We start from the raw sequence: 21,881 nt of genomic DNA, 5'->3' as shown, positions 1-21,881 counted from the left end.
TATTTTTTATTTCTTCGAAGAACCAACTTTGGGTTTCATTGATTTTCTCTATTGTTTTTCTATTCTGTATTTCAGTTATCTCTGTTTCAAGTTTTACAGTTTCCTTCCTTCTGGTATCTTTTTGTTTAGTTTCTTCTTTTTCTAGTTCCTTAAGTTATAAAGTTAAGTTGTTGATTTGAGATCTTTCCTTCTTTTTTTTTTTTTTTGAGATCTTTCTTCATTTTTAAAATAAGTGTTTACATCTATAAATTTCCACTTTAGCATTTGCTTTCACTGTGCCCTTTTTTCTCCTCCTCCATTTTTCTCCTTTTTGCAGCCAGGAAATCAGACAATAGCTTCTGTATCCTTATACTTTCAACCTTAATTCATTTCTTACTATTCTGAAACATATCTTGAAGTAATTTATTTAGGAAGGTTATTTTTTAGTGGTATTTTTCTTATTCTGTCTGCTTGGTGATGTATTTCTATTGACCTTCATACTTAATTGGCATCTTCTCTAGGTAAAGAATGCTACCTCAAAACTCTATTGATAAAAAAAAAAAACTCTACTGATATTGTTCTGTGCCTTTTTGATATTAGGGCTGAGTACGAGGTCAAGATGGTTTTATCTTTCTCTGTAGTCATCCTACTTTTTCGTTTTGCTTTTAGCTTTCAATGTCTTTGTAATTTAAAATGCTCACAATGATTTATCTGGAGGAAAATTCATTTTCTTAAAGTTTTTTCGACAATCTGAATCCTTTAAATTCCTTTATAGTGTTCCTTTCAGTTCATATTCATCAAGAAATTTCTTTTCTTCTGAAAATAGTTTCTACTTGATGAATTTTATGTTTCTCTCTCAAGTGCATCTCTTAATATTAGGATATTGCTCTTTTTTTTTCAGGCCTCTATTTCAGGAAACTTCTCTTGGACCAATTTAATCTTTGCCTCTAGTAAGAATGAAATAATAAAAGCAGTAGTTTTTGTTTGCCTTCCTTAGTTGTGCAGCTCTCACAAGACTTTGCCACCTAAGTTCAGTGAAATCTCTATCATCTCTGTGGTGGAAATCAGTAGGAAGAGGCTACTCACTCCCAACCCACATCCATAATAAATCATACTTTTTATTGTCTTAGTAAAACTGTAGAATATTCTTTATTCTATTTATAAATGCAGAGATTTTCTATCTTTCTAATTATTTTATTTTCTAGATTTTTTGAGGGAATTTCAAGAGGGGGAATTTCAGTCAGTCTCATCTTAATGTCAGGTCTGGAACTCAAGCCACTGAATTATGTTTAAAAATATATTTAGATGTAGGTCAGTGAATTCAAATGCAAGGAAATGGTTAAGTTTCTTCCACAAGTGTTGGCAAAATCTGTAGAAAAAAAGAGGAACAGCCTTTATTAAAGAAAGTTACAGGATATACAGTCATCAGGAGGAAGGCTTTCACAGGCGTGAAAGGGGTTGCTCCTCCTTCCACAGTAGCACAGACTAGTACAGACAGAGAAGAATCATTCCCAGACCTTAGCGCAACAGCTGACGCAGCCAAGATGTATCTCAGATGGTGAGTGATCATTCTTATTATTCTTTGACGGGCGATTTAGAGTTAAGTTACCTCAGGGGCACCTGGGTGGCTCAGTCGGTTAAGCATCTGCCGTGGGCTCAGATCATGATCCTGGAGTCCAGGGATCCAGCCCCAAATCGAGCCCCACATCTGTCTCCCTATTCGGCAGGCAGTCTACTTCTCCCTCTGCCTCTCACCCCACTCTCAGTGCTCTCTCTCTCAAAAAATATAATCTTAAAAAGAAAAAGGAGTTAAGTTACCTCAGCAGCAGGCTGAGGTTGAGGATGGTACTCTGTTTTCTGTCCTTCCTGCTCAAGAATGCTAATATGTATTAAGGGCATATTTATGCACAAACCAAAATCACGAACACCTGGGATAAAGAACAATCTGTGCTTGTGAAAAATTAGATGAAGTCCTGGAAGCCATTCTCCCCTTCTGAGATCATCCACTCTAAGTTGATCCTGTAGTTCCAAGGAAGGGGACCTTTTAAAGAAATTTCTACTGAAGACGTGTTTCACTGCCACTCAAATTTAAGAATTACTTGGGGTGCACAGAAAGCTTACTGGTTTGGGGTTTTTTTTAAGTGATTAATTTTGATTTTGTAAATTTACTTTTTGAATAACTTTTTCTTTAAGATTATATTTATTTATTTGACAGAGAGAGAGAGTGAGAGGGGGAACATAAGCAGGGGAGTCGGAGATGGAGAAGAAATGCTTCCCGCGGAGCAGGGAGCCAGATATGGGGCTCCATTCTAGGATCCTGGGATCATGACTGGAAGGCTGATGCTTAAAAACTGAAACACGACTGAAACACGCAGGCTCCTCTGTTTTTCGAATAATTTAGATGTTGCAGTTGTTGATTTTAAGAATCAGAAATTTAAATGTCTGCATAAGCATTACAAAGTCTAAAGAGTAAATTTTGTGTATACCAAGGCCAGTTTGGCCCCGGGGGCAGGGGAATGAGTTAGAGAAGGTAGGAGAGAAGTCAAGGCAAAGGAAGAGGAAAAAGAGGTGCAAGAAGAAAATGCAGAAGCCAGAAAATGAGTCACAAACAGGCCATGGGAGATTCTGAGCAGGATGAGGTAGTAGAAAAAAGTAAAGTAATAATTCATTTAGCTCCCCAGTATTGAACATACATAATGTATTATGTACTTCATTCATGATATGTCATTGGATTTTAATGTTCACAATGACTTAGACAGATATCTGTTTTATAGATAACTTAAAGAGCCTAAATAACTTGCTAGGGTCACACTGCTCATATAGGAGTGAAACTAAAATCTTTCTTGCTGCTTTGCTCTGTGCCACAAGTTTTCCTCACATGTGGCACACCGCCAAGGCTGTGACTTACTGGAAGCGGTCACATCCACCCTCCAGTGGAACCAGTTATTATTTATTATTGTTCTTTGAAAATCTAAGCAGCCCTCATCTACTCAGTGCTTACTGGTTCCAGAAATAGCTTTGCTGATTTTATTTCAGAAGATTAGAATTTAGTTTCTAAGTAGAGTCTTTTTTCTTGCAGTGGAATTTTGATGTAATACATATGTATGAAAAAAATTCAGAATTTATTCTTTTTGTGAAAATAGAGCAGTGATACCACTTGATTGCTATGTGCTATGCTAACGCTGCCTGCAGACATCTATAGAACCACAGGCCACTGTCTATACTGTTCTTGTTAAGATTCACTGTTTCACAACGCCTGAAAATTGATAATGAACAGAAAATTTTAAAATATAAATGACCAATAAATAATGTGGAAACTCATCAGAAATAAAAGAAATGCTAACTAAAACAGTGAAATATTATTTTTCTTTATCAAAATGGCAGGTTTCTTTTTAAAAAGTAACTAATATGCAAGGAAGAAGCCTACATGTTTCTAAGGAGGGAGGAACAAATATTTATACCCTTATTACCTGCTTACTGTAATATAATCTTTCTGGGCAAAAATTTGGTGATATAAATAAAAAACCCTTAAAATGTAAATGCCCTTTAACCAGGAAGTTCAAATTTAGGAAATTTATTATAAACACATAATCATAGGGGCACCTGGGTGGCTCAGTCAGTTAAGCATCTGCCTTCGCTCAGGTCATGATCCCAAGGTCCTGGGATTGAGTCCCATATCAGCCTCCTTGCTCAGTGGGGAGGCTGCTTCTCCCTCTGCCTGCAGCTACCCCTGCTCATGCTCTCTCTCTTTCACTCACTTGCTCTTTCTGACAAATAAATAAAATCTTTAAAAAAAAAGACATAATCATATATGTTTGTAAAAGTTTAGTGACATAAATATTTTTCTTATTGTTTATAATAGTGAAAATCTAAGAAACAACTGAAATATCTTAAAATAGATAATTGGTTAATTATGGAATATCCAAAACAGAATACCACGAACCATTAAAAATTCTATTGTAGAACAATTTTTAATGTGTTTAGCTAAAGAAAATAAAGCAGAATTTACAGTGCTACTACTTTTATACATGATGCCTGTATGTTCACAATGTTAATCAGAAGTATAGATGTTTTCTATTTTCTACTTTATGCTTTTGAACTTGGATCACATCTGCAGGCAGAAAAATAAAACTAGATAATTAAAAAAATAAATCAATACTTGGCTTCTCTCAGAAAAGCAGACGGCTGTGTAGTATTATGTGATCACTCATAATTTGTGGAATTCTATTTTTAGGGTTTTGGTCTTTTGTGTTTAACTTTTTTCTCACTTGACTCCTCTTCAAAATACACTCACAAGATCCTGGTTTTCATAGAATGTTCTATGTGGAAAGACCAGAATGCGTGCTTCTGCAGTTTATAACTGTGAAGGCATGGCTCTAGAGTGAGCTGTATATTGGAAGGAAGGCCAGGGCAGTGGTTAAGGGGCCATGCTTTGGAACCAGAATGCTGGGGCTTGAATCCTACCTTCTCCTGCTTTCTGGCTGTGTGATCCTGGACAAGTTGCTTAAAAATTGTGATCCTCAGTTTCTTACCTGTACAGTGGGGATAAATGTAGTAAGTCATAAGTGGTTGTGAGCGATAACCCATGTAAAGTGCTTAGAGTCTTGCTCTGATAAGTACTTAGTAATTATTATTAGTTGTTTTTATTATGGTTACTATTAGGATTAAGAAATAGAGGGGAAGTGTTTCATCCAAGATTACACAATTACTCAATGGCAATGCTAGAACTAGAATTCAGGAAGGTTTTCTTCAACAGAAGTGTGCAGTACCCTCTGGGCCTGTTAAGACAGGCTGGGTTTCCAGTGAAACTGACTTGAAATAGACAGAGCCCAAGGAAAGGCCCCCACTTCCAAGGAAGGACTCTGATCCCAATGAGAAGACAAATACTAGAAAGGAGGGTGAAGCTAGGAAAATAGGGAGTCAAATTTAGGTGCAGGGGTGAAGGCAGGAGCAGAGATAGTGCAGAAGAGAAGAGAAGAGATGGCTCAGGGATCTGCTGGGGCTTTTATAGACCTCCAGCTGTGGGTTTCATGGTGGGTCAACATGGTTTAAAGACCCAAGGTCTGGGTGATTGAATAGACAGATGGGGAGGGTGGGGGGTGCTGCAAGTATAGCTATGAGAGGGTGCCTGACAGCTAGTAATAACAGAGGATGAGGTGGAAACTAGGAGGGACTAGACCAAGGAGACCCAGAGCCCAGATATCCAGCTGTGGTTATCTCAAAATTACAGCCTAAGTTTGAAGAATAATAAACTAGCAAAAATATGATAATATTTGCTTTAAAAAATTCCTCTGACAGCAGAGCACAGAACTGATTCAGTTGATAAGGAGATTATTCAGGAAACTATTGGCAAAATCCAAGGAGAGTTGTTGAGGATGTGAAACCAGGGCAGTTATGGTAGGACCAGAGAGAAAAGGATGCTAATTAGAAGATGTTTAAGCACAAGAATTGACAGGATTTGGTTTCTGAAAGATGTGGAGCTTGGAAGGAGAGATCTAAGTACACAGTGGCATCCTTCATAAAATGAGGGATATAGGAAGTGGATGGGGTTTGAGCCAGGGAGAAGAGACGACTGAAGGTGTGTTCATTTTTGAACATGCTGAATTTGAGATCCTGTGAGCAACTGGATGGTGATGTCCAAGTAGACAAGTGAATATACAGGTGCAAAGCTCAAAAAAGAGGTACAGGTTGAAACAGATATTAACAGTATTCATCATAAGTACAGCTGAATGCTGAAATTCTCCTTGTGGGTGAGATCACTGGGCCGAGAGGATGAAAGAGTGAGAAGAAGCCAAGGATGGAACCTGGAAAACCTTGACATTTAAGGAAGAGATGAGGATGAAGAGTCCACAATAGACATCACAGAATGACAACAGAGATTGAAGCAAAGCAGGAAAAAAGTGATGTCATAGAAACCAAGGGAGGAGATAGATGCAAGCAAAAACAGGACATCCCCAGGGAAAAGTAAACTGTATTTACTAAACTTCTACATGGAACACATGAGCTACAACAGAAAAAAAATCAATCTAATGACTAAATGTTAATGATTGAATTGTGTTCCCTCAGAATTGATATGTTGAAGTCTTAACCCCAAGTACCTCAGAATGTGACCGTATTTGGGAATAAGGTCTTCACAGTAATAATCAAGTCAAAATGGGGTCATGAGGGTGCCCTAATCCAAGATGATAGGTGTGCTGATAAAGAAGAGAAAATTTAGACAGAGAAACATGCATAGAGAGAAGACAATGTGAAGAGACATGGAGAAGAAGGCCATTCACAAGCTAAGGAGAGAGGCCTAGAATAGATCCATCCTTCACAACCCTCAGAAGTATCCAGCACTGCTGACACCTTCGATTAGGACTTCTGGCTTCCAGAATTGTGAAACAATAAACTTGTGTTGTTTAAGCCACAGTTAGTGGTACTTTGTTGCCAGAACCATAGCAAACTAATTCACTTGGTGAGTGTGCATAATACATTGGTGAGAAGAGTGCATATGGCCAGAGAAAGAAACTGGGTGTATAAGGAGGGAGGGAAGATAAAGGATTATGTCACCTAAGCTAAGAGAAGGAAAATATTTCACAAACCAGAGGGTAGCCATAGTGTCAAATTCTGCAGAAAGGTGAAGTAGGAGAATGACTGAAAATATCAGTCCAGAGGCCTTTGGTGACCTTTGCAGAGATCTCCCAGCTAAGTAGAAGGAGTAAATCATAGAGCTGGGAATACAGAGACAGCACATGGACCACTCCTGTAAACATTTGGCGATGAGAGGAGACCTCCTCTCTGGACCAAACTCACCTCCACTGTTCGTAACAGCCACATGGAAACAACCTAGAGTCCAGTCAGCCAGACCTGGAGTTTTCCTTCTTCTACTTTAATTGCTAAACACAGGGAGTGGAAAGCAGATATTTTTTCCCACCAAACTGGTTTGAGAAGGCTTTCAGGAAGAAAAGGATTTTTGCAGCTATTATTTTACAAATTAGATTTTTAGTACTGACACAGATTCCATTCTATTTTGTAAAGCTGTAAGCAAGTCGTTATGTGAGACTTCTCAGAGCTGAAGACTGCAGTGAATCGGGTGATGTAAAAAAGAAACACAAACAGAATTTTGGGGCTCGCTCATAATTTAAACAGAACAATATAGTAGATTTGGAATAAAGAAATATTAAAGCAGTCTTAGAAAGTTCTGAAGTCAAAATGAGTCTAAAATTTGCTTTCTATAGTCTCAGTTCTATATTATCTATCTTATACTATCTAATGTCACAGTTCTATATTATAGGGGATCAAATTAATCTGATTTGACTGTACTGAAAGATCTAATAAAAATAATAAGGAATTAATTAATAGTTAAGTAAACCAATTAGTCAATATCAGCCAGGAACTAACCATGGGATAAAATCTGAAAAAATACCCAAAAGATAAACCTAGATTGCAACCTCATGTTGCAACTATTTTCAACTAGAAAACAATACCAAGAAAACAATAAATCTTTATCAAGAACCTGATTGTTTTAAGGAACTGTAAAATACAGGGAAAATATAGCCAACAGGTAATCTTTATAGTGTAATTAGGAAAAGAGAACAATAATTACAAAATGACAAAAGCATGGAACACTATATCAAAAACTAACAATGTACCGTATGGTGACTAACATAACATAATTAAAATAAAATGACAAAAGCAATCCAATGCAATTAATAATTAAGCTATTTTAAAGAATACATATAAATGACAAAAAATGATCCTCTGCTAGGTATTAAAGAAATGCTGATTCAAGCTCCAATGAGATGTTTTCATTTATCATATTAAACAGTAAACAGATGAACAATCCAATTTGATATTAGGCAAGAGATATACAAAGGCATTTTCTCAGAGGATATTCAGATGACAAATTCAAATTCAGTCTTGAAAAGATGTTTAACATCATTAGCCATTATGAGAATGAAAATTAAACCCACAGTGAGATATCACTATACACCTATTAGAATTGATAAAAAAAAATAATGGTAACATCAAATGCTCGCAGAATGCAGAGAAACTGTATCATTCATATTTTGCTGTTGAGAGTGTAAAATTGTAGAGCCACTCTGGAAAATAGTTTGACGGTTTCTTATAAAACTAAACATACACTTACCGTATGACCCAGCAGTTGTAGTCTTGGGCATTTATCGCAGAGAAATAAAAAAACCTATGTTCATACAAAAACCAATACATCAATATTCATATCAGACTTATTTGTAATAGTCAAAAACTGGGGAGAAAATATCCATCATTGAGTGAATGGTTAAACAAACTATGGTACACATGTACTATGGAATACCACTTAGCACTAAAAGGAAAGAACTACTGATATATGCAAAAACTTGGATCAATCTCCAAAGAATTATGCAAAGTGAAAACGCCAATCCCAAAATGTTATATATCATATGATCCCATTTATATGTCATTCTTGAAATAACAAAATTATAAAGAAAAAAAAGCAGATTGGTGGTTTAGCCATGGGTGCTGGAGAAAGGAGGAGGTATGCAACTACCAATGTTAGCACAAGGGAGCCTTGCGGTAATGGAATATTTCCTTATTACATGAATGGCAGTTGTACATGAAATTACACATGTGACTATTACAAATAGAACTACACACACACACACACACACACACACACACACAGATGAATGCACATAAGACATAAAACTGGTGAAATCTAAGTAATCTTTACGGACTATACAAATGTCCATTTCCTGGTTTTAACTGTTGTACCACAGTTATACAAGACGTTATCTTTGGGGGGAAACGTGAAGGGTACACAAGACCTCTTTATACATTTTTTCCCAACTTTCTTGGCATCTTACATTAATTCAAATATAAACATTTTAAAAAGTAATTTAAAGACATAACTCAACACCCAAAAGGTAAATAATCCTATTAAAAAATGGGCAGAAGACATGAACAGACACTTCTCCAAAGATGTACAAATGACCAACAGACACATGAAAAGAGGCTCAATGTCACTCTTTATCAGGGAAATGCAAATCAAAACTACAATGAGATATCACCTCACACCTGTCAGAATGCCTACAGTAAAAAACACAAGAAACAGGTGTTAGCAAAAATGTGGAGAAAAAGGAACCCTTGTGCACTGTTTAGCGGGAAAGCAAACTGGTGCAGCCACTGTAGAAAACAGTATGGAAGTTCTTCAAAAAGTTAAAAATAGAACCTCCCTATGATCCAGTAATTGCACTACTGGTTATTTACCTCCAATATACAAAAACACTAACTCGAAGAGATACACGCACCCCTGCTTATTGCAGCATTATTTGCAATAGCGAAATTATGGAAGCAGCCCAAGTGCCCGTGATAGATGAATGGATAAAGAAATGGTGTATATATGTATACATTGGAATATTACTCAGCCATAATAAAAAAAATTAAATCTTGACGTTTGCAACAACGTGGATGGAGTTGGAAAGGATTATGGTGAGTGAAATAAGTCTGAGAAAGATGAATTCCATGTGATGTCCCTCATATGTGGAATTTAAGGAACAAAACAAATGAGCAAAGGGAAAAAAAGAGAGAGACAGACCCAGAGAGAGACAAACCCAGTAGATTTTTAACTACAGAGAACAAGCTGATGGTTACCAGAGGGAAGATGGGAGGGGGATGGGTGGAACAGGTGATGGAGATTAAAGAGTACACTATGATGATCACTAAGTAATGAGTAGAACTGCTGAATCACTATATTGCATACTTGAAACTACTAGAACACTGTATATTAACAATACTTGAATCAAAATTAAAAACTTAATTTAAAAAAGTAATTTAAAGAAACCCAAAATGTTTGTCTTCACTAAATATTAAAGAAATGCTAATGCAAATATTTTTATTTATCAAATTAACAATGTATGTTTCATTGGGGGCAGAGATAATAATGCTAATGTGGGGGCACCTGGGTGGCTCTGTCATTTAAGTTTCTCACTCCTGATTTCAACTCTGGGCATGGTCTCAAGGTTGTGAGATTCTCTGTCTCCCTCTGCCCCTCCCCTGTTCACTCTCTCTAATAATAATAGTAATGAGTGTACAAGAAGAATAGTACTTTCATATACTATTGATTGTGGGATTATGAGTGACTATAACCCTTCTGGAAAGCAATTTGCCAGCCATAAGAAGCTTAAAAATGCTTAAAAACACCTATTCTGGCCAACTGCCCATTTCTCTATTCTTAATAATTTTTCAGTTCATTCAACACCTTTATTCCAGGCCCTTGACTAAATATTAGAAATATGCCAAAATGAGTAACATGATTTCTCAAGATAAATATATCAAATATGATGATTTTTTTTAAATAACAGTGAAGTCTGCGAGGTTCCACAGAACAAGGTAGCTGCTTTCCATTTGTCTGTAGGCAGTATGTCTTGGCTAAGTGCCAGAGTTCTGAGTCAGTCTGACTGGTGTCAAATAATAAGTAGTTAATAAGTAGTTCTCTGTTTATCAACAGTGTCACCTTGGGGAAGCTACCTCACCCCCTGAACTTCAATGCCTTCATCTGTAAAATGTGGCTATGAGCACTTACCAATGCCATGAAGCTTTTGGGAATTTATAGTGGATGTGAAGTCTCGTGGAAATAAAATATTTAAGTCTTCACATTCTTTTCTTTAAATCTATTTTCTATGTTTTAAATTGTCTTAAATTTCTTTAGCTTTACCTTTTCTGATTCACTTCTAGCAAATGGATTCACTAGAGTAAATCTCTAATTATAGATAAAAGAAGGACAGGCTCAGTGCAGGTGAATAAGGTGAAAGCCAAACAACAAAGCCACCTAAAATATATTTTATGTAAGGTAGGATGCCAAAAACATTAAAATATAATCCTGTTCCATAGCTGGTAATTATCTATGTCTTCACAAAGCTATGAGAGCCCTGTTTTAGTCTTCTGGACTTCAAATATGTTACATCTGCTAATGTCTGCTCTTAATTTATAAAGACTTCTTTGCTTATTAGTCATCATGGGTAACGTATTCAAATTTGCACTTCTAATTCTAGAAGATATATAAACTACCACTTTTGTTTATCATAAAAATGCTTATTCCTCTTCTGTAATAATTTCACCTTTAAAGATACAGATAAATAATAAGAGACATGGAAAAGATTTACGTACAAAAATGTTTATTATAGCATTATTTAATATGATGAAAAATAAGAATCAAGCTAAATTTTTCATAGTAGGTGAACAGTTAAGTAAATTAAAACTGAAGTTGGTGATGATGATGTGTGTGTGTGAGTGTGTATGTGCACGTGTTGATGACTTTTTAATGATAGAAGGACTCATAAGGCTATGGAATCATAAGGAAAATAATGCATAGAAACAGCATAGCAAGCAAGTATGTCAAAATAGTCATAGTGGTTACCTCTAGATTGGTGAGATTGCAGAAATAAGTTTTTTTTTCTTTGGAATTGCTAAATCTACAGTGAATTTATATGGTTCTGCTAAGCAGGATGAAATCAAGTTAAAAAGCAATCTAGTGGTGAGGTATAGTCTCTAAGTCAGGAGTGGCAAATGTGGAATGCCTACAGAGACCCTCAGAAAACAGAAGTGTGAAGCAGGCCTATAGTTTATTAGACCCTCATGGCACATGAATGGTGGAAACTTCATTACACAAGCAGATGAGTCCCATGTTGAGCAATACTGCTGGTCACCATTCTGTTGTCCTGCGTGCAGGAGTCTGGTCCAATACAACCTAATCTTATTGACAGGAGTTAGGAAGGTAGACTTATAGGTGAAATCTCCTGATTTTTTACACATTGTCTGGAGGTGCGGGTTTGGCTCAGGCCACCAGTTTTGACCTCTGACCTCTGTTAGTGCAACAGAGATTGAGAGGAGAGTGAGATCACTGTGGAAGGGAGGGCTTAAGAACATATCACATTCTGCATTGTAGTGAATCAGAGCTAGAAAAGAGGAAGCTAAGACTATTAGCTTTTTCATTTATTCAATAAAGTTTTATTTAAAGTTGAGAAAATGAAGATGAATCAGATAGAGATCCTACTTGGCAGCTACTCAGGGAGAAGGTCTCACTATAGTTAACATTTCTTACCACATGGCAGGCATTATGGCATACTATACCACATCATGTAATATTTCATTTAATCCTTACAAATCCAGGAGGTAGGTAATATTATTATCCCCCATTTTCCACAAGTGAAAACTAAATTTTAGAGATGTTAAATAATTTGTCCAGGTCACATAACAGATACAGAGTCAGGATTCAGGACCCCAGTCTAATTCTAGACGAAAGCTCTGAACAAGCATTATGAGAGCCTATATTATGGGAGATCAGGGGAGGATGAGATTTCCCTTAGCAGCAAGATAGATCTGTGGGTGGAAAGATTTGTGCTCAGAGAGAGCTGTATTTGTGTCAGGGTCCAAAACAAGCTCCGGCAACCAAGTGATAAAGCTGAGGATTAGGGAGCAATGGGTCTGGCACAGTGGGTGAAAACTAAAGGTTGGTAGGCCAAAAATAGTATACACATAGACTATAATCTTTAAAAATTATTACTCAACCATCAGAAAGGATGAATACCCGCCATTTGCATCAACATGGATGGAACTGGAGGGGATTATGCTAAGTGAAATAAGTCAAGCAGAGAAAGACAATTATCATATGGTTTCACTCATGTGTGGAATATAAGGAATAGCCTGGAGGACCACAGGGGAAGGGAGAGAGAACTGAATGGGAAGAAATCAGAGAGAGAGACAAACCATGATGGACTCTGGACTCTGGAAACCAAACTGAGAGTTACAGAAGGGAGGGGGGGTGGGAGATAGAGTAAAGTGGTGGTGGGTACTAAGGAGGGCACAAGTGGTGATGAGCGTTGGGTATTATACGCAACTAAGGAATCCTTGAACACTATATCAAAAACTAATGATGTACTATATGTTGGCTAATCGAGCATAATAAAAATAAATTAATTAATTTAAAATACAAAAATAAATTTAAAAATTAAATTAAGAAAACTAAATTATAATTCGTTACCTATATTTTAAAAATCTAGAGAATTCACATAAATCAGAATACCTGGTAACACTGGACCCACATTCCCATGTTTTTAAGAACTGGTGAATCTGGAAGAGGCTGCTCAACTGCCATTGGGGTATAAGTTCTCCTTCTACTATGTGGACTACTTTGCTCATTGATTTCCATTACCTGCCAGGACCCTGCAGGCACTGGAGTCTAAAAACCTTGGCCTAGTCAGTGAGACATCAGCAGGTGGGAAGGAATAACCAAGTAGAATAAGATAGGAGAGAGCTGGGAGTTACAGAACCTAGGGGTTTTGAGAATGTGAACTCAGCAAGACACTTCCCCCCAGGACGCCAGATCCTATGGCAGAGAGCCTTGACCTTTTCCCTTCTGACCGGGCTGGAAGTGGTCCCAGGATCTTTGCTTGGGGATTGGAAGGAAGTGGATTGGTAGAGAGAGAGGAACTGGATTGAGGCCTCAGTAGAGAAGTGGAAATTTGAGGGACATAGAGAATTTAGACAGCAGGGAGCAGAGAAGTTAATATGTCCATGCAGCGGCTCACCCAAGATTCTGTTTTCAAGAGAATTCTCTGGCTTATTAAGTGTTCATGGTTGCCAGGGGGAAAAAAGTTAGAAAAAAGAAAAAAAAAAGAAAAAGAAAACAAATGCAAACTCAGTCTCTATAATGCCTCGAGTTGTGTTTTCACACATACAGGCAGAGTGATCCCTTTACACATCACTTAGGTATTGATCTGAGGGTCCTATTTAGTTCTGGGATACCTCAGGAAAAACATCTCCTTGGATTAAAGGAACTTTGGGCAGGTTACTTACTTCTCTAAGCCTGTTTCTTCATCTGTTAGAGGGTTTAATAGTTCCCCATTTTCAGAGGGTAAGGATTAAGTGAGTGAATGGAGGAATACGAAATACATGGCTGAGAGCAGGAAGGAATAAGTGATTGCTGTGATGGTCAGCGGTGGGGCTGGGAACCTTATATAGGTGTTGTCCCTGAATCTTTATAATAACCATATAAATTAGGTATTATTTTCCCCATTGAAAAAAATGAGGAAATTGAGGTTTAGAGAGGTTTAGTAACTTACTCAAGGTTGCAAAATTAGTAAAATGTAGAGTGGAGAGATTTACTTAAAAAGAGCCAAACCACATCAAAAAAGTACACTGACATTCTAATGATAGTCATATAGCGTTATCAGCTAGAAATGAAAATAGATTCAATTTTATATCCTGCTAAAACCTTGAGATCACCAGCACTATGTCCCTAGGCAAGTGGCCTAACTTCTCTGAAACTCAGTTTCCTTATCTGTAAAACTTTGTACATTTATTGTATAGATTAAATGAAGTAATGCACGAAAAGGACTTAGCAGAATAGCTAGTTTATAAGTGATCAGTTAGGGGTGAAAGGATGGCTCAGTCAGTTAAGCGTCTGCCTTTGGCTTAGGTCCTGACCCCAGGGTCCTGGGGTGGAGCCCTATGTTGGACTCCCTGCTCAGCAGGAGCCTGCTTCTCCCTCTCCTCCTCACTTGTGTTTTCTCTCTCTCTCTCTGTCACTATCTGTCTCTCTCTCTTTCAAGTAAATAAATAAAAATAAAATCTTAAAAAAATAAGTGATCAGTTAACAGATATTAACTTTAATATTTACTAGACCAGCACTAAGTATCAGGAATGCAAAAGGAATTAAACATGTTTCCTGCCCTTGTGGAAGTCAGGACAGGACATCTCTGTGAGTAGTGAAATTTTAACACAAGGAGGAAGCTGTTCTAATGAAAGAATAAATGACATGATTTGGGAGGGAGGAAAATACAGATATGGTGAAAAAGGAGGGAAGGATGGCAGGGAAGTTTCCAGCTGTGAACTATGGAGTGATCTGGATCTCAAAGTAACAGGGGAGTTTTCCATACAGAAAAAGCAAGAAAGACATCCCCGGCAGAAGGAATAGCTTGTGCAAAGGCAAAGAATGCAGAAAGTCCTGAAACGTCTAGGAGGGCCAAGGGACAGTGAAACAGTTCAAGTGTGACTACAAGCTAAGTTATGTTGGTTGACTGATAAAAGCAGAAGAGAGGGGGTGCCTGGGTGGCTCAGTGGGTTAAAGCCTCTGCCTTCGGCTCAGGTCATGGTCCCAGGGTCCTGGAATCAAGCCCTACATCGGGCTCTCTGCTCAGCGGGGAGCCTGCTTCCTCCTCTCTCTCTCTGTCTCTCTCTGCCTGCCTCTCTATTTGTGATCTGTCTGTCAAGTAAATAAATAAAAATCTTAAAAAAAAAAAAAAAAAAACAGAAGAGACTAGTTGGATTTTGGCTCTGAATAGCTTTCTGTGTCTTCCTAAGAAGTACGGCCACTAGCCCCTGAGGGAAAAGGGAGCAAGTCTTCAAAGCAAGGAAGTTTCATAATCAGATTGCTTTTGGTGAAGGGTAGTGATAGGGTAAAGAATAGTGAAAGGGAAACAGCCAGGAGGCTACTGCAGTAGTCCAGACAAGAGGTGACAGAGACCCCAAAACTGGCCACCGATGAATTGGAAGTGGGTAGTGAGGAAGACGAAGTGAAGGCTGACATAAACACAATGTGTGAAATCCAAGGTATGAAAATGGCTCGCTCCTTACTTACCACAGTCATCCCAAAGGACCAAAACAAAAACACAGAAAACCTCTTTTAAAAATAATCTCTTTTGTTTGTATGCAAATAGGCCATGCACAGTGAAAGTGCAACTCAAGTATGATGACAAATACGATATTTTGTTTCCAATACATGAATCGCAAAGATTGGTTTACAAATGCTGTCCTTCTTAAGAACACCAACCCCTTGCATTAAAATTTTAGCCAACCAGTACAAGGCTTATTTGAGATTATTTCCCACCTTAAACCAGATTTGAGGAAAGCTATTTAAGACACTCTTCAAAAGAAGCTATCTTTTACTCCTATGGCTGAAGATTAGGAAGAGTGACATCTTGTTTTACTAGAAAATTTCTTCCAAGTAGCAACGTGTCTGTGTGGTGATGGACCCTTAGACTCTTCCAGATAAAGGCATGTGAAGGGAGCTGCAAAATTACATCTCAATGTTTCTGCACCATCAATTTGAAAATTGCAAATCCAGCCTAATAAATGCATATTTTAAGGGTTCCCAGAAGTCTTACGTGCATTGCTTTTGGTTACAGAAACGCCACAGGGAAGTGAGCCTTTGAGTGTGCAGTGCTCCCCTCCCTCAACCCTCTTGTGAAATGGAAGCTTTAAAAAATCCAGTGGTTTTTTATTTATTTATTTATTTATTTTAAAAAAGCTTAGTCATATTGGCTGTGTTCTATATGCCCCAGCATATTTTATTTTACTTTGTGGAGCATATTTTATTTATGCTCTTATGTCAATATTTTGCATAAACAGGTGCTTTCACAGATCATGTTGCCATTTGTTAAAATGTGTTAGTTTTGTTATGTATTAAATTCCCTCCTCTGCATAAATAGGAAAAAGCATATGGACCTAACTCTTCAAGCCACTTTTACATTTAGAGTATTACCTCATTTTATTTCTTCTAAGTAAGGTTTAAAGGAAATGGCAAATGTCAGATGCTTTCTGAAAGAAATGACAGTTTCTCAGAATGTGTAAGTGCAGACCCTTAAGCAAATGGGCCACTTTAAATTCAGAGATCACAATCTTTTGAATCCGGGTTTAGTGTTCCCAGGTAACACTAAAGATTGAAAGGATAACAAGTTTGGAATCATATGTTTACTTTGTTGAATTCTGAAATGTGCCATCACTGATGTTGGTAGTTTATTGGTTATCAATTTTTTAAACTTGCTGCTATATGTGTTTCATTCATCTTGGAAAGATTTTATATACTTTTGTTATTTGTTAACTAATAAGTCATCTTTTGTGTAAACTCTCGGAAGTTCAGAGATTCTATGATTGTATTGTAACATTACTAGATAGCTGTGTGTATTGTATGTATTGTAAACATTAATAGATAGAATTATTAAGTTAGAAGTTAAGTATCACTTTAGTTTACCCTTCTCCCAAGTGAGCTCTCTACTGTGCCGTCCATGACTGATGGTCATGCAGACACAGGGACCATTTAAAATATGAACTGAAGAAGAACCAATATTTCTTAGAGAAGCCTACTCTTATTTCTTCTTTTCTTTTCTTTTCTTTTCTTTTCTTTTCTTTCTTTCTTCTTTTTTTTTTTGGTATTTAAAACTCATTATTTACTACTTTTTAATTGTGTTATGTTAGTCACTCTAAAATACATCATTAGGTTTTTTTTTTTAAGATTTTATTTATTTATTTGACAGACAGAGATCGCAGAGTAGGCAGAGAGGCAGGCAGAGAGAGAGAGGAGGAAGCAGGCTCTCTGCTGAGCAGAGAGCCTGATGCAGGGCTCGATCCCAGGTCGCTGAGATCATGACCTGAGCTGAAGGCAGAGGTTTAACCCACTGAGCCACCCAGGCACCCTACGTCATTAGTTTTTGATGCAGTGTTCCAAGATTCATTGTTTATGCACCACACCCAGTGCTCCACGCAATACGTGCCCTCCACAATACCCACCACCAGGCTCACCCATCCCCCACCCCCTCCCCTCTAAAACCCAGTTTGGTTCTCAGAGTCCACAGTCTCTCATGGTTCATCTTCCCCTCTGATTTGCCCCAATTCACTTTTTCTTTCCTCTCTTACTCCATGTTATTCCTTATGTTCCACAAGTAAGTGAAACCATATGATAATTGACTTTCTCTGCTTGACTTTTTCTTAATTGTGACCTATACAACCTAGTTAGAATCTACCACGTGCTCTTAAGGAGTTATTTAATCACTAGTACACCCTACGAAACTGAAGTCGTTTATGTTGAAAATCATGTGGTGGTAGTCCCTTGACATTATTAGATTGGTCTAGGTCTCCTGCACTCACCTGCAGGCCCTGGCAAAGACCCTCTGCTTTTGCTCATCTTGTATCCTAGGACCATCCCAAGGTCTATGCTCTATTAAAGCTGGCGAAGCATTTATTGAATGGATGAGGACAAATAAAAGTAATAAATAAAAGTAGAAATAAAATATTGCTGCAAATATAAAGTAGACAAATAAAAGTAGAAATTCCAAGCGGTGCAATTATGTCAGTGGATTTTGAAGTATTATTGGAAAATGGGAAATATTATTAAGATACAAAGATGGGTAGAAACAAATGTGAAGCGTACAATATATGTATTTGTTTGTCACGAAAGTCTATAGTTACTAGTCCCCCTGGACACCCTGGAACAACCCTGAAACTCTGCCCTGTCCCTTTTTTGATGTGTTTGTACACCAAGCAGGCAGGCAAGGCGGAAGGGATGCTCTGGTTGTAGTCTTCCTACTATAATTCGAATTTCTAGTGTCCAGGGGGTGAGTTGTGAGTCCCTCAGTTCCCCAAGCTGCAGTCCTCCTCTGGCTTGGTTTCCTGATCTGGGTCCAGTTCCCCATTGGTCCTTGAGGCCTATCCACCAGTGATGGGCCTTGTTCCACGGGGAGAAACAACCAAGTGTTTCCACCCACCACACTTTAGATATCCCACTTCCCAGGAACTCCCAATTCTGGGGGCGCCACAGCACACCTCCACCCCACTCTGCCATGTCTCTGCCAGACCCCCAACCCTTCCCAGAGCCTGGGTTTGGGATGGCTGGCTCCTTGCCAGCTGGGCTTGCTGTCCTTAGCCTGAGTTCTACGTGATGCCATGACCTTCATCTCCCCACTTGCCCATACTGCTAAAGGAACAGTTCGTCCAAAGACCACACCCATCCCGGGTACAACAGTACTTTTTCTAAATGTGCGCATCCTGATACTGGCCTTTTGACAATTTTTCCTTATCCTACCTTTTACTAAATGCTAATATAATCTTCAGTCCAAATAAATGTATCTTGTTGCTAAAGTTCGGATATGCTTTATTATGCCAACATTTGGTTTTGAGAGAAAGTGCAGACAAGGATCTATTGCATTCACTTGATAGAATCTTATAAATCACTTGGTGTCCTTTGCCTTTCTGACTTCTCCTTAGAGGACACCTAGGCAAAAGTGTGTCACTGAGTCCTAGTTTCTGTGCTGAGAAGTTGATCAAATGTAAATTAGAAACAATACATGTTCCCTCTTTCTTAGCATGCATGAATGATGGGAGTGAATTTGCATCATGAGAAAGTGAAAAAAGTAAGACACCCCAGGGCAGCTAGGGACACCAGCCCAGGACTAGAGAGGAGCCTGAGCTAGAGGTTGTAAGAGTGAGGGTCTCTCCCTACCTTGGTAACCTTCTTCTAGGATCTAAGTATGAAGGCTGCAAAACTTTGGCTGAGAAGAAGAAGATTCAACCTCCAGCGCTTAACTGTATAAAATTGCTCTTAAGTGTATGCCAACACTGTATCTCCCCCTCAAAGAAAAAAGAAACTTACTACGTTTCTAAGAATGTTCCTCCAGAAACATGGAACTGAAAGCTATTTTTTATTAATTTGGCCCTTAGAAAACAGTGGGACTTTTTAATGTACCTAAGGAACTGACATAAAAACTTATGATTCTGCACGAGAAAGATGCAGAAAATGGCAAAATAGAGGGCAGAAATACAAAACTAGAGATGTTTTGCAACAATATTTTATGTATGGTATTTGATTACAAGTGTGCAACATGGAGAAGTGAACAGTGGACTGTGAAATTGATGCTAATTTTCTTACCCACTAGTGGAGAAGCCCTCTAAAATATCATGTCATTAACTTAGTTGCTTTACCAGAAATCAGGGCGTGTGGTTAGTGTGTGTGTGTGTGTGTGTGTTTGTGTGTGTGTGTGTAATTAAGAGACTTTATTTTTAGAACAGTTTTAGATTTACAGAAAAATTGAGCAAACAGTACAGAGAATTCCCATTTACTCTCTCCCCTGCACACAGTTTCCCCTATTATTACCATCTTGCATTACTGTAGTATATTTGCTACAATTAATGAACCAATATTGTTAATTAAAACTCACATTTATATTAAGTTCCCTCTTTGGGTTCTACAGGTTTATGGGCTTTGACAAATTTAAAGCAAGTATCCACTATTACAGTATCATGCAGAAAGTTTTACTGCCCTAAAAATTTCCCTGTTCTCCACTATTCATCTCTCCTCATGATCCCTGGCAGCCACTGATCTTTTTACTGTCTCAGTGGTTTTGCCTTTTCCAGAATGTCATCTAGTTGAAAGTACAGAGGCTTTGGGGGTTGGCTTCTTTCATTAAACAATATACATTTAAAGTTTGTCCATGTCTTTTCATGGCTTGATAGCTCAACTCTATTAATCACCAAAGAATACCCCATTTCTGGATATATACCACAGTTTGTCTATCTATTCACTTACTGAAGGACATCTTAGTCACTTCCAGTTTGGGGCAACTATGAATAAATCTGTTATAAATATTCATATTTATATGAATATTTAATTCATGAATATATGAATTCATGAATATATGTCCATATGTGTGGACATAAATTTTCAACTCATGTGGGTAAATACCTATGAGTCTGACTGATGGGTAACATGGTAGGCTTAGGTTAAGTGGTGTAAGAAACTGCCACTATGAGTTCCAAAGTGCCTGTATCATTGCATTCCCACCAGCAATGAATGCAAGTGCCCATTGTTCCACATCCCTGTCAGCATTTGATATTGTCAGGTGTTTTTTTTTTTATTTTAGCCATTCTAATAGGTGTGTAGTAGTAGATCATTATCGTTTTAATTAATGATTCCCTAATGACATATGATACGGAGCATTTTTTAATCTGCTTATCTACCATCCATCTGTATATCTCCTTTGGTAAGGTGTATAATTCAATCTTTTGCCCATTTTTAGACTAACTTATTCTTTTTATTGAGTTTTAAGAGTTCTGTATACATTTGGATATCAGTCCTTTACAAGGTATGTGTTTTGCAGATATTTTTTTCCACTTTGTGGCTTGTCTTTGCATTCTCTCAGCAGTTACTGGGTTTATGCTTTTAGGAGGAAGGGTTTTAGGAATGCATTTTACAACAGCAGTAAAAGAAAAAATTTATAGCAAGTGTTTTCACTCTCTTTCAATCAGTACAAGGGAACACTGTGAATCCAGAAGAGTTTCAGTAAAAGGGAAGAGTCAGGTCCTGGGAGTGGTGGCTGGCTATTCTGCATTGTGAGTTTGTGCAGCAGGGCTGGGAACAAGAACAGAGCCATCCTGAGCTACATGACTTCTAAACTAAAAGCAGTTTTGGAACTATGTGTACGGTCTGAATTTCTATCCATGAATCCAAGTATGTAAGAAATAATCACTTTCCATATTTCCTTTCATTCAACTGAATCTCACCTGTGAGACCCATCCTGCCAGTTGGATAAGGGACTCCATCTTGATCATACAGGGATGCCCTTCCCTTCCTTCAGCCTGCCAGAATTCAGGAAGCTCACTTAATGCCTGGAAATGGAGGAAGTGCTTCAAATCCCAAGTATGTCTTCGTTGCCTTAGGCAACCTTACCATCTGAAACATGGTAGTCTATGAATTCTGGCAGCTCTGCCCCCACGTTATAATGGGGAATGAGGTTACCAACTGATGCCTAGGGGCCAAGTGTACTGTCTCTGTAGGTAAGAACCATACTCCCAAAGCTTTTATCCCCTTGGGAGCACTGAGAAGCGGGTGCTTGGATCCCACTGCTCAGAGGACCCAAACACGTCTGCCCTTCCTTTCTCTTGTATCTCAAAAGCACTCTCTTTCTCTTCTAGGACACCTATATTTCTTCCATGGGCTTTCACCAGAGTCTAAATGTGTCTTGACTTTAGGTCTGTTCTGCTTTATCCCCTGCAAAAAATCTATGTGTCAAGAAATTTCAGAAAACAGAGGTGCCTGGATAACTCAGTTGGTTAAGCATCTGCCTTTTGCTCAGGTCATGATCCCAGGGTCT

General features: G+C 38.0%; 1 protein-coding gene across 1 annotated transcript in view; it reads left to right on the top strand.

Moving 5' to 3' along the window:
* Window positions 1-1,396: 1,396 nt before the first annotated feature.
* The window catches only part of CD86 (CD86 molecule), a 64,420-nt gene continuing 43,935 nt past the window's right edge, over window positions 1,397-21,881 (top strand). Inside the window, exon 1 of the mRNA XM_032869538.1 lies at window positions 1,397-1,537. Coding sequence (XP_032725429.1) covers window positions 1,524-1,537 — 14 coding nt within the window. The 5' untranslated portion in view covers window positions 1,397-1,523. The remainder of the gene's footprint in view (window positions 1,538-21,881) is intronic.

The sequence above is a fragment of the Lontra canadensis genome, unplaced genomic scaffold (assembly GCF_010015895.1).
Source record: "Lontra canadensis isolate GAN:19392208 unplaced genomic scaffold, GSC_riverotter_1.0 scaffold38, whole genome shotgun sequence".
Taxonomy (NCBI): domain Eukaryota; kingdom Metazoa; phylum Chordata; class Mammalia; order Carnivora; family Mustelidae; genus Lontra; species Lontra canadensis.
The sequence above is the reverse complement of the archived record's forward strand: the minus strand, read 5'-3'. Positions and strand labels throughout refer to the sequence as shown.